Here is a 13962-nt window from a genome sequence, read left to right on the forward strand (position 1 = left end):
GCGATAAGGAAATCGTCGTACGGTATAGCAACGTCCTTCTTAGCAAGAAACAGCCTCTCTCGAATAGCCTTAAAGCTATTATAGCTTCTAGGCGCCGGTTCTTCTATTAGCGCGATAGTAGTAGAGGCGATAAGGTATTAGTTGTTTCGATAATTCCTAAAATTATGCCCCGAACACATACAAAATCGTAGGTCTTAGCGGGCCTATACAAACGTTATTAATTACGGGTCCTCTACGAAGCGAGTTAAGCGAGATTTAGCGAGGTGCTAGTATATAGACACCTTAATTAGGCGCCTCCGAAGCCGCGTCTACCGAGGATTAGCCTAGTCGGCTAATAAGCGTACGCCGACTCGCCGAGAATCGAACGTACGACCGTTAAACCTATAGACCGTTAAGCGCGGATACTATATCAGACCGCTGCACTAGTGCGCCCGTTTACTAGCGTCTTACGCCGCGACAAAAGATCAGAAGTATCCGCGCTTAATAAGCACAGATCTCGGGCGCACTTATAGGCTAGAAGTTATATAAGTCTTAGCCCTAAGCCTTAGCCTACACCTCTAGACTCTAATAACTAATCGTATATATATCTCGACTACCGAGGCTAGCAAACTTCGATAGCTAAAGGCTCTTAGACTCTATAACTATAGGCCTAGGTATGTTTATATTATATATAATATAGCTATCTATAAGGTTCTAGGAATACGATACTAGTTTTAGAGAATATTATAATTTTAGTTTCTATATATATCTATGCCCTAGTTTATAAAGGAAAATTTACTAATCTTACAATTCTTAATTATAGTTATGCTTTTTTAAGTTATATAGTAGTTTGTTCTAGCTATAGTATATAGTTTAGTAGGGCTTAGTATAAGTACTAGTATCTAAGTAGTAGTTTGCTGCTAGTCTAGACGCGCGCTATTAATTCCCTTAGACTCTTAGTTAGTAGGCTTTAAATATTTAGTTAGAAAACGAAATATATCTATAGCAAATACTAAGTACTACTTAGCTAATTACTATAGTAAGAGAGAATAGGACTTTAGCTATATACTAAAATAGCGATTTAGACTTTAGTAGTAAATTTACTAGTAGTAAAAGTTATTAACCTTAGCTTAAAATATATAGATAGATAGATATTTCATTTGCCTATTGTAGTGCCTTTCGGCCTATGTAGGTCTGTTTCTATATATTGTTTTAGGTAGGAAACTAACTTAGTTAGTAAAAACCTCCCTCCTGTCCTATTTATAAGTGTTGATCTTCTTTGTTTCCTTGTTCTCCTTCCTCTAGGGTATACTAGTATTATAGTTGTTACCCTCTAACTACCTTGCCTACTACCCTGCCCTTCTTTCCCCCTCTTCTTCCCTCCTTCTTATCTACTCTTTAGTTTCCCTTGCTAATACGAATTGTTATATAAATCCCTATTTAATAATCTACTTTACTATCCTCTTTAGGTCTTCTTTGCTCTAGATTAGCTTATCGTATTCCCTTTCTATTACTTTTTGTCTCTAATCGCTTCTGCCTTCTAACTATTAAGGGCAGACTAGCAGCATATGCTTAGGGTTCTGAGATTGGTAGCTATATTAGTAAGCCCTGCTTTTAATTCCTAGGACGTTTCTTCTAAATAGGTAAGATCTGAATCTAATGTATTCAGATCTGATTTAGATAGCTAGGCTTGCCTCGGCCCTGTTTAGGTCCTTATAGAGCTAGTAGTTATATTGACTAAATTTGATTAGTGCCTTTAGGGTTCCTAGTCTAACTTGTGTTTTATTCTATTCCTACTCCTATAGGTATCTAGCAATTGATTCTACTAGGCTTTATTTCTCTCCCTTTAGCTTATCTTCCTTTAGCCTTATATTTAGTCCCTAAAGCTCTTTTTCTAGTATTTCTCTTGTTAAGACTCTATATTGCTCTAGGTCTTTGACTTTCTAAGGAGTCATTTGTAGTCTGTCTCGCCTCCTAGTCCTAATACACTAGGCTTTTATCTTGTCTAGTGCCTTTTAGATAGTCTATTAGGCTAGGTATTCTATTGTCTTTGCTGTATATTAGTGTCTTAGTCCCTTGAAGTATTGTTTAACTAGTAGGATCCCTAATTCTATCTCTACTACCCTTGTTAGTATAGTTTTGTATGCTCCTAGGATTTTCTTTAGGCTTTGGGTTTGGGACCTGCTAACTAGTTGCTTAATCCTCTTTAGTATCTTCTCCTAGGCTGTCTATATCTATGCTCTATATAGCATTGCTAGCTTAACAATTGCTTTGTATATAACTTTAGCTTTCTCGAATGTAGCCCCCTATATAGAGGCTATAAGCCTATTAATGGATTATATATTAGTATCTGCCCTCTGCTTTGCCTTCTTTATTTATAGTCCCTAATTTAGTTTTAGATCTAGCTAGATCCCTAGTACCCTAAGCTCTACTAATAGTTGGGTTTTAAAGCCTTAGATAGTGATTAATTGCTTTATATTGTAGGTTAATTTAGCCTTGCTAAAGTGGATAAGCTAGTACTTTTCTAAGGCGAATTTTGCTCTATGCCTCCTTGCCTATTTTTTATACTCCTAGTGCTTCTCTTCTAGGATCTTATAGTTGGTTTCTATTGTCTTAGACTAGGCTAGGATATTTGTGTTATCTATAAACCCTAATGCTAATATGTTTTTTAATTCTAGGAGTGGGAGTAGGTCTGCTACAAAGATAAGGAAAAGGATTAGGGAGAGTATTAATCCTTAAGGGATTCCCTTTTTAGTTAGTATTGGGTCTGATTTGAATTTACCTAGAATGAGCTATATTAATCTTTCCTGCAGGAAGGACTAGATAAATTAGACTATCTAGTTTAGTGTAGCTTTCTGTTTAAGTATATATAGGAGCCTTTCGTAGGATATATTGTTAAAGGCTCCTAAGATATTAAGGGAGAGGAGGGTTGCTACCTAGTTTTGACTATAGTGCTAGATATACTTGATCTGTTTTATAATTAGTTCTATAGCTATTAGTGTTAACCTCTTCTTTCTTCCTCCTATCTAGCCTTTAGGAAGGATGTTCCTTTCCTCGGTAAAGGTTATTAGCCTTTTAGCGACAATTTTTTCTAGCACCTTGCCTATTGTATTAAGTAGGGCTATTGGTCTATAGGCCTTAAGCTGTATATAGTCTTCCTTCTAGGGCTTCCTTAGTACTACTGTTAGGGACTTCCTAAATAGTCTTAGGTAGTGTCCTAGTGCTAGGCTTTGTAAAAAGATATTAGCGAGTACTAGGGCTAGCCCCTTCCTGTATACTTTTAGAAGTTTATTGTAGATCTTGTCTTCTCCTAGTGCCTTATTGCCTAGAATTTTCTTTAGGATCCTTTTAATAGTTTCGGGTTTAACCTAGGTGTCTCTTAGTATACCTAGTAGTAGAGTCTCTTATTCTTCCTCCTTTATATCTAATAGGTCTGCTTATACTTTTCTATAGAAGAAGTGTTAGCCTAGGGCTCTTACTTTCCCTTCTATTATAGTCTGCATTTGTCCTTATTAGTCTATAATGTCCGGGAATTGTAGTAGTATATCCTTATCCTGTTTAGGTCTCCTTGCCTATTTAGCTATCCTCTATATCTCCTCTGGTTTCTTTGTAATTATTCCTATTGTAGATCTCTATTCTTGCATCTTATCTTTCTTAATCTAGATCTTCTTTTCCTAGTAGGCTTTGTTGTAGTTGTTCTATACTTCCTAGGTATAGGTTTGTATCTACTGCCTCCTAGCCTTCCTTACTGCTTTAACCTTCTTTATATACTTACTAGTCTAGTATAGTTGCTAGTATAGTGAATGTTTCTTTACTAGGGTATGCTTTCTAGCTACCTGTTTTAGGATTCCTATTAGTTCTTCTACTGCCTTATTAATGTCTTCTAGCCTTAGTAGGTGCTTTGTTAAGAGTTCCTCTAGTTTTAGGTCCCTTTCTAGTTCCTCCCTAATCCTGCCCTATTAGGCACCCTTCTAGTTAAGCTTCTCCTCTAGTTCCCTTTCCTAATTAGCTTAGACATTTAGCTCAATCTATACCGGGAAGTAGTCTAATAATTCTTCTAGTTCCTAGTTAACCCTACATCTTGTGATCCTGTTCCTAATCTAATATAATATAAAGTATAGGTCTAGTATGCTACTGCTTCCTCTTACCTCCTAAGTAATTAGTCCCTTTAGGGTAACAATTTCTATTCCTTCCCTCTCTAATATATTAATTAGTCTTCCTGCTAGGAAGTAGTAAGCTAGGGTAAAGTCTAAGCCCTAGAGGGGGTAGTAGAGGTTGAAATCCCTAAGTAGGATTTAGTAGGTGTTCCTCTAGATAACTCTAGGTAGTCTTTCTAGGGTTTTCAGTTAGGTACTGCTTCTTAAGTCTAGTAGTAGGTTGTATATACAGTAGACTTAGAGTATACCTTAGGATATCTCTACTTGAACTAATATTAGGTCCCTATCCTCCTATAGTATAGCCTGCTAGGTTTCTATATCTATCTCCTTACTAATATAGATGTATGTCCTTAGGGCTCCCTAGTTATAGATAATTAGGTAGTATCTTAGGTCTTTAACTATTGCTAGTCTCCTTATATATAGGTTAAGCTAGGGCTCTTAGATTGCAATAATGTAATGTTCTTTTAGGTTTAGTGCTTAAAGGAAGCTCCTTTATACCTTGTCTTTGCTCTTGTTGATATTATACTATATAATGTTTAGTAATGTTGCAATATTTATTAAGTTTTATCTATATTATTTCCCTATAGGTTTTCCTTTAGTCTTCCCTTACTTTAGACTAATATTTAACTAAGCTTTGTCTGCCCTGCTTCCTTTCCTATAATATTAAGGTATCTTAGTCTCCCTAGTTACTAGTAACTCTCTTGTGCTAGTAAGGCCCTAAATGTGAACCTATTATCTTGTCTGGACCTCTTTTATAGCACTTAGCTAGGTTGCTTCTATACCTAGCTGCCCTAGCTTGTTGTATACCTTTTTAGTGTGTTAATTCTAGCTTCCTTTGCCTTCCTAGCTGCCTGTATTCTTACTAGGCATTCCTTCGCCTAAGAGGGGTGTCTTTTAGTATAGTATATACATCTTGCTTCTCCCTTGTATACTTTGTATTCTTTAACCTAGTAATCCCCTATATAATAGGAGCAGGTATTGGTTGTTTTTGTATACTTAGCTACTAAGTGTCTATAGTATTAACATTTAAAGCACTGCATTATCCTATAGTTGCTTCTATATATCTCTGTTTCTAATCTTTTAAAGTCCTAGAACAACCCCTAGTCTAGTACTATATTAGCTTACTCTACACTCCCTACCTAGATAATTAGGGAAGACTGCTTCTTAGTCTCTTCGATTTTCCTTTTAATCTATGCTACTTTTGTAATCCTAAGGCCTAGGTATATAGCTTAGTTTTGTCTCTATAGGCTCTTAATATCCTATTCTTCCTTAAAGCTTCTTGTTATACTATAGGCTATAATCATAAATTGCTATTAGGAGACCTTTGCTGTTTTCTCTATCTTAGTTGTCTATTCTTTTTGTGCTTCTAGCTTCTTTTTGTCCTGCTCTTATACTATAAATAGCTTAATTACCCCTTTACCTTCGTTTCTAGCCCTAATTACCTCTTTAACTGTAATTCTTTCTACAATCTCTTTCCCTATAAGTCCTTAGATTTCCTTTTGCTCCTATAGGTCCGTAATATAGACTCTAACTACTGTCTTCGGGGGTTTTAGCGCCTCCTAACTAGCTACTACTGCCTAGGTGCGGTAGTTTAGGCTTGTCTCCTATTGTTTCTTCGTAATCTTTGCTACGACTATATTAGCTACCTTTGTAATAACGTAGCTTGCCTAGTTGTAGATTGCTTTCAGTCCTCTAAGGAGTTCTGAGATTATTATCCTATATACCCTCTTAGGGGTTCTTCTATCTTCTGCCTTTAGTACCTCCTCTGCCCTAGTATATAGTGCTTTCTATTCGTCCTCCCTTCCTTCTTAACTATCTTCCCTTCGTCTCTGATTGTTCGCTGCCATTTTAACCTATGGCCCTTCTTTTAAGGTATAAATATAGGCAACGCACCCTTTTCTACGTTACTAAACTCGCTTAAAATATATAAATAAAATTTAATTATTTAGGCTATATATAGAATATATACTAAAAGAATAGATATACTACCTTAGTAGAGGCCTAGATATATTATATATAACCCCTTAATTACTAGTAGTTATCCTCTAGCTAGCAAGTCTAGTAGTATAATTCTTAGAGATTAATAGCTTTAAGCTATACTATCTAGCTATTATAGATTTAGCTATTATACTAGTTATTTCTACTACTAGTCCCCCGATAAATTATATAGTTTAAAGTATAGAATACTAAATTACTAACTTCTAAATAGAGATAGGTCGATTAGTAGAGGTCGGTTAACGGTTCGACTAATAGTTCGATTTATAGTTCGATTAATAGTTCGATTAATAGTTCGATTAATAGTTCGATTAATAGTTCGATTAATAGTTCGATTAATAGTTCGATTAATAGTTCGATTAATAGTTCGATTAATAGTTCGATTAATAGTTCGATTAATAGTTCGATTAATAGTTCGATTAGTAGTTTAATTAGTAGTCTTATTAGTAGTCTTATTAGTAGTTTAAGCACTAGTAATAGTTTAATTTAAAATTGAATTAGTAGTTTAATTAGTAGTTTAATTAGTAGTTTAACCAGTAGTTTTATTAGTATTTTAACTAGCAATTTAATTAGCAGTTTCATTAACTATTTAATTAATAGTTTAATTAGTAGTTCGATTACTAGTTTTAGTCTAATAGAAGTTTTAACTAGTATTTTATCAGTAGTTAGTCCCCTAATAAATTATATAATTTAAAGTATATAGTACTAAATTACTAATATCTAAATAGAGATAGGTCGATTAGTAGGTCGATTAGTAGATCGATTAGCAGTTCGATTAGTAGTTTAGCTAGCAGTTTAATTAGTAGTTTGATTGCTAGTAACGGTTGATTTAAAATTTCGTTAGTAGTTTAATTAGTAGTTTAACTAGTAGCTTAACTAGTAGTTTAATTAGTCGTTTTATTAGTAATTTTATAAATAGCTTGATTAACTATTGAATTAATAGTTTAATTAGCAGTTCGATTACTAGTTTTAGTTTAACAAAAATTTTAATTAGTATTTTATTAGTAGTTTCTTTAATAGTTTTATTAGTAGTTTTGTTAATAGTATTGTTTCTAGTTTAGTTAGTAGTCTTAGTACTTTAATTAGTAGTCCTATTTATAGGTTAGCTTATAGTCTTAGTAGTTTTAATTAGTAGTCTTATTAACAGTTTTATTAGCAGTTTTATTAGCAGTTTTATTAATAGTCATATTAGTAGTTTTACTAACTATTTTACTATTAGTGCCATTTGAGTTATTAGTTTTATTATTAGTTTTATTATTAGTTCTTTTATTAGGTTCACTAATAGTTTAGCTAATAGTTTATATAATAGTCTATCTAACAGTTTACCTAATAGTTTAATTAATAGGTTTGTTAATAGTTTTCTTAATACCTAGTCCTACTAGTAGCTGCCTACTAGTAGCCCTACTAATAGTCTAATAGTCTAAAGTTACTAGTAGCTCTACAGCCTCTACTAATAGCTTTATTAAAATTAATAGTACTATTAGTAGTCTTACTAATATTTTCGCTACGGGGACCTTTATACTAGTCGATAGGCTTCGTATTTAGTAGAATATAGCTATATCTAGGTCTTTAGTCTACGTTAAGCTCCTACTAAATTTTTATTAGCGTTTTACGCTTATATCCGGGTTTCGTTAAGCGCTTTCGATTTACGTTCTACGCTAAAATCCGGGATAAGTTAAACTTCCCTTTAATCTTTAATTAAATATTACTTCTACTAAAATTCTTAGCTAATTATTTCGGTTTTAGCGGACAACTTAGATTTTCGCGGGCGGTAGGCGCGGTATCTAGATTAGTAGCTACGGTACTAATTATTTCGGTATTAGCGGACAACTTAGATTTTAATACTAGCTAATACTAGCTAATAGTCCGAGCTAATACTAGCTAACACTAGCTAATACTAGCTAATACTAGCTAGCTAACACTAGCTAATACCTACGCTAAAATCCGGGGCAAGTCAAATTTCCCTTTAATATTTGTTTCGATTAACGTTCTACGCTGAAATCCGGGGTAAGTCAAATTTCCCTTCAATCTTTAATTAAATATTACTTCTGCGAAATTTCTTAGCTAATCATTTCGGTCTTAGCAGACAACTTAGATTTTCGCGGGCGGTAGCCGCGGTATCTAGATTGGCAGCTACGCTGCTAATTAGTCGTCCGATCGCGGAGGAGGCCTAAGGCAAATTTGTTAGTTATATCCTCTACCGCTAGATAGCTGTTTTCTACCTTACCGTCGCTATTATATATACCTTACTATCGCTATTCTAGGGCTGTATATACAAAACGGCCTATAGGAGGTGCAAGTGCGTTAAAGATAACGTAGACTGCTACTCTAGCTATTACAAGCATAGGCAGTACGATAGAAACCCCTTATCTACTTATCTACCTACTTAGGAAGGACCTCCGCCTACTCCGAGGGCTCTACTAGTACCTACGGCGCTAGTAGGTATACTAGATTATACTAAGATTGTATAGCAGGAACTATACGTTAATGCGAGGGTCGTAGAACCTTATTTGCTAGGCAGGTAGTATGCCTAGAACAGTTAGGATTAGCTATAGTATCGAATTCTACGTCTATTATTTACTTAATTCTTCTTTCCTACGTTATTATTCTAGTAAGTAGCTAGCATAGGCATTAGAAGTCACTATGCGATGCTCTACAGTGTAGATTACTAACAATGTAGTCTTACCGAGACCGGAGCGGCCCTAGGTCCGTTAATTTATGAATAGCCGGAGCTGATTTACGAGATAGTAGGTGCTGCTACGGAAGATTGTCGGTGTCGAAGAGCCTTAAGCGTCAATCTCCCGAAGCTTCGACTCGTTCGAGCTGTAATAACAATAACTTACAACAATAGCTTACGTTTAAGGGATCTAAAGCGAATGCCTCTATCCTAATAAGTCTAATACCGTAGAAACTGATTAGCTAGCCTAGGGTAGCAACATAGCCTACCCCTATAGATAGGCCTAGGTAATAATACTACCTATTAGTATCCGAAGTGTTAGGTGGTTGATAAGCCTACCCTAATAATGCCGTTTTTCAATGTATTAGAAGTCCTTATTATAGCGTAGAAAGCATAGTTTTTATAGTATACGTAGACCCACTCGGAAACGGCTCTCTCCGGCTTCTAAATAGGGGTGTTCTTAGCCTCATTTCCTTTCTACCTCTTATATAGTAGAGCGATCGATATAGCGGATAATACGGTGCGAATAGACGTACGTAAAGGCTCGGTAGAGTGTTAGAAGCCTGCTAATACTGTCAGTTTGAACATACGCCTTCCAAGCCGTCTAGAGGCATTAAAATCGAGCCATTGTCGTCGCTACCGGCTAGCTCGGAAACCTCGAGTTTAAGGACTCCGTAGAGGCTATACACACAGCGTATGCAGCTAGAAATAGACCAAATAGAGGCTCGTAAGGCACACCTGCGTAGAGGAGTAAGGGAGGGTCTAGAAGTGCCGTTCTACGCCTATCGCGACACTCTATTACCGCCGTCGCTTTAGCGCGATAGAAACGCGCAAATATAGGCGGAATTGACCTAGATTAAGGAAGAATTAGCGTCTCTTAAAGCCGCCGTGCGCGATATGCTTACTATATATCAGCATATGATAAAGATTAAGGCGTAGAGGTTGTTGTTGCTAGTTTAGTCGCTTTCGAAGCAATAGAATATGTAATAGGGTGGTTGTTGTTGCCTAAGGCGTACGGGGTCTTAGCGGCTTTCCAAAATCTTTGATTCTATTCAAATACCTAGTAACACTACGTAATTACTCGATCGATCTGTTAGGTTTCTCGTTAGTATATACGCTTTTATATAAAAAAAGAACGAAGTAAATCGGTTAAGTAGTAGCTAAGAAACTAGCGGTAAACCATTAAAATCTAAGATTCTCGAGCCTGCGGGGAAGAAGCTCGGCCGACTTTGACCGAAGCTTTACTTCGCGATTTTTATAGACCTTTACGAGCATATACTATACGCTATAATGGTCTAAATAAGACAGACGATAGCGGCGGTGACTCGCCTTATTGCGGGCTACAAGATTGTCCTATATTATAATGTATAAAAGTCAAAGCGTAGTGGTATATAGAAGGGCAATCGGTAGAAGCCAATCCTAGCTCTAAGCTCGTAAAGAAGCTACTTTCAATCTTCAATATCCGACTCATGTTCTACGTCCTTATTCGACTTAAACCAGTCCCTTACACGGCCCTTATTATCGCTGTCGGCAGTAAGGTCAACGTGTATGTTATTAAGCTGTTCTTAAAGCTTAGGAGGTAGCTAGAATGCTAGTATATAGTCTAGGGGACCGAGTTCTATGCCTTCTTCTTGTTTGATTAGTTAGTCCGGTATTTAAGGGTTGAATGTATGCTCGTACGTGACTTCTAAGACTTCCGTATCGTCCGTAGCGATATTCTCGCTACTTAGTACGCGCCTATAGTCACCAATTTGAATGCTAGGCAAGTCTTTAATCTAGATCTTCGCGTCTTCTAAGCTATTAGTTAGTAGGGTAAGCCCTAGATTGCTAAAGGTCTTAATAATAAGGTCCTTCTTCTTAACGTGGATCCTTCGCTAGGCTATTGCTACCTATTTGGTTATAAGAACGCGCCTCTCATATATAGGCTAGTCAATCTTCTTAGGGTAGTAGAAGATGTAGTCGTCGTAGGCCTCTTTAATATATAATTTAAGGAGCTTGTTAATGGATACGTCTAGTGCCTAGACATAACTAGTATAGCTACTAGGAATAAAGGAAGTAGTCGTATTTAGCTTACGGAAGCGGTTCAACACTCGTTTAGTCTTCTATATAGCATAGACGTCTAGCGTTAATAAACGAGGCATATCTTTAGTCTCTCTAAGGCCTAGAATGTATAAGAACTTCTAACTCTTCTCAATCCACTTTATTATAATATCCTCGTCTACCTAGGCCTTCTCTTAGAATAGTACATGAACGCTAGTGTCGTAGAACTTCTTCTCGTACTTTCTATAAGGCGTATCTAGGTAGGTTAGCTTGCTACGGAAGACAATAAGAGGCTTTCTACGCTATAGACCGTTACTATATACTTCCCCTTAGAAAGTGGCTTGTCTCTTATCCTATCTACTCTTTCCAACCTTCACTCGGACTGTTTTAGCGCCCTTGTAATTATAGGTCTCTTCGGCGCGGAAATCGAAGGGTAGTAGTAATTGATCTATATTGCTAATCTAACTAGGAGAATATCGACCCTTCGTAGTTGGATCCGGAACCTTACTAGGGCGGCAGATACTATTACGACGGTTGAATTGAAGCTACGAGATAATAAGCAATACAAGCTCGTTAGGAGCCTTCTATACGGTCTTTGTCTTACGCCGAAGGGAGATATTCTAGCGTCGTTTATAGCCTAAGAACTATCCCTTAGAGAACTTGAAATCCTTATATTGTAGACGACCGAAGAGCTTGTAGACCTTCTTAGGATATAGCGTAGCATATATCTTCTAAGCGGCCCTTAGGATCTATGCTCTATTAACTCTAATTCCACCTTCTCGAGCCTATATTATGCCCTTATAGAGCGCTGCCTCGAGTTGAGGATAAAGGGCTAATCTCTTGCTATTGCTAGTTTAACGACTCTTCGACTTCGAGGCGCGGATCTTGTCCTCGTTTGTATACTACTCTCTAACCTGCTTGCAGTCTAATTTGAACTTCTTTGCAGTCTTAGCAATAGACACCGGAGCGACCTTATATTTGCCTCCTTTAATGCGATACCTCGCTTTCTTAGACTTCCTATAATTGACAACGTATAGCTTAAACTCGCGAATATAGGACTTCCGCCGTATACCTATTTTAGTCTTAGCGGCAACCTCTCTTCTATTAATATTACTTTCCTCGGTTAACTCGTTATATATATCAATCGGCGCCTTAAGAAGCGGCGCCTCGTCGTCTATAGACTCGTTACTTCTATTAACCTCGCTAGCCGCGACTCGCTTTATTATTTCCTTTACGACTGTATCTTCTAAGGTTATCTGCTAGAGATTGCTAGTAAGGTCGTCCGCCGTACGCGCGCGCGCCTTACGCTTCTAGTCGCGACACCTTAACCTGCGCTTCTTAGCGGCAGTATAGCGGTGAGCGTACGCCTTTATTTTAGGTCTAGTTCTAATCGCTGTTCTACTAGGAAATGCGACGTTCTCGCTACCTACGACCTGCTTCGAGAGCACTTCGAAATCTACTACCGGCTTCTTCGATATCGACTCCTCGCTTAGCGGCGCGCCTTCTAAATTATAACCGAAGATATTCTGCTGCTTAAGGCGTAGTATAAATGGCTTCTTTAGCCTTTTTAAAGAGCTTGCTATTAGAGTAGAAATACGCGTAGAATTAAGCCTTAGAGCCGGTCCTGCTTTCGCCGCCGCCTATAGATTAGTAGGAGCTATTAAGATAATAACAACAACACTTCAAGAGCCTAGAATATAGTGCTATATAGTAGTCTATTAACAACGAGGTCTATATACGCGAATACGTGCCGCAACAAGGTTTTCACTAGTTACTAAGCCTACCTTGGCAACTAGGCCCACCTAATAATATAAGGGTGTCTAATACAATACAGCAATAAGCCCATGGGCAGGCTAATCAGTTTCTACGGTATAGGCAAAGGTAAGAAGACTGTTTACTCGCTGACTGTGTACTATCGAAGACAGACTATAGACAATATGGCGCCAACGAAGATACGTATCGCTCTTGACTGGACGCCGAACACTATCCATAGCGGTCTGTACCTTGCGAAAGACAAAGGACCATGCCACAAACATGGTCTGGAGGTGGAGCTTCTCCCGCCAGATGCTGAGTATACCAAGACGCCAGCTAAAAGGGTGGAAGCCGGAGAGGTAGACCTGGCAATCTGCCCATCTGAGTCTTGCATTGCGTACAACGAAAATGGCAAGATGAAGTTACAAGCCATTTATGCGATTCTGCAAAAGGACGCGTCGGCCATTGTAAGCACGAAGCTGAACAGCATGAAAGAATTAGGAAATGGAAAGAAATATGGAAGCTACAACGCGAAGTACGAAGATGCCATTGTCACAGCGATGATCCAGAAGGATGGAGGAGACTCCGAGAAAGTCCAAGTTGAGCGCAACCACGGCAAGCTGAGCCTCTTCGACGCTGTCAAAAATGGTAGTGTCGATGCTACTTGGATATTCGTGCCTTGGGAAGGTGTTGAGGCGCAGATGGAGCATGTCGATACCAAGCACTTCCTGCTCGAGGACTATGGCATTCCCTACGGCTACTCACCCGTCATCGCTCGTAATGCTGCAAAGAGTCCGCCCGGCGAGGTCTTATCTGCTTTTATTGCGGCCACTAGAGAGGGATACGAGCATGCAATGAAGCATCCTCACGAGACAGCAGACATTCTCCACCATATCACGACGCCACAACGATCGAAAGACTTCTTGCTCATGAGCCAGACGAGCATCAATTATTACTACACCGATCTTGGACTGAAGCCAGGCTTCATGGACTCGACCAAGTGGACGGCGTGGTTGAAGTGGTTGAAGTATCATAATCTTTTGACTAGGCCCGAAGAGATCAGAGAGCAGGACATATTTACCAACGAGTTTGCCAGGTAATGAAGTGAAGGTCTGTTGGCTCTTCCTCAGGTCCCGGTGCCGGGATGCTCGGCGTTGACAACATTTTCATCATGTTTCCTTTTTTGGCATCTCCTTCCTTTGATAATGATGTACGATTAAATGGCCGTGGTTGCGGAATGCATAGAACATGCCATTCATATTCGGCAACGGCTACTTTTGGACCTCGGCTGCCGTTGCCGGACCCATTTCTGCAGCGCCTTGAACATCAATGCGGACAACGTCGAAAGATGCTCAACTCCAT

At 38.1% G+C, this 13962-nt stretch overlaps 1 protein-coding gene across 1 annotated transcript; it reads left to right on the forward strand.

Moving 5' to 3' along the window:
- Positions 1–12980: 12980 nt before the first annotated feature.
- On the forward strand, positions 12981–13857 carry MYCFIDRAFT_210358 (uncharacterized protein). Its single transcript, XM_007925174.1, has one exon. It carries the CDS (start codon positions 13017–13019, stop codon positions 13698–13700), a length of 684 nt encoding a protein of 227 aa, XP_007923365.1. The 5' UTR covers positions 12981–13016; the 3' UTR covers positions 13701–13857.
- The last annotated feature ends 105 nt before the right edge of the window (positions 13858–13962 follow it).

This window comes from Pseudocercospora fijiensis (genome assembly GCF_000340215.1).
Source record: "Pseudocercospora fijiensis CIRAD86 unplaced genomic scaffold MYCFIscaffold_2, whole genome shotgun sequence".
Taxonomy (NCBI): Eukaryota; Fungi; Ascomycota; class Dothideomycetes; order Mycosphaerellales; family Mycosphaerellaceae; genus Pseudocercospora; species Pseudocercospora fijiensis.

Excerpts from the sequence above, each read along its gene's own strand:
- MYCFIDRAFT_210358 (XM_007925174.1), top strand. The coding sequence starts at position 13,017 with ATGAAGTTACAAGCCATTTATGCGATTCTGCAAAAGGACGCGTCGGCC.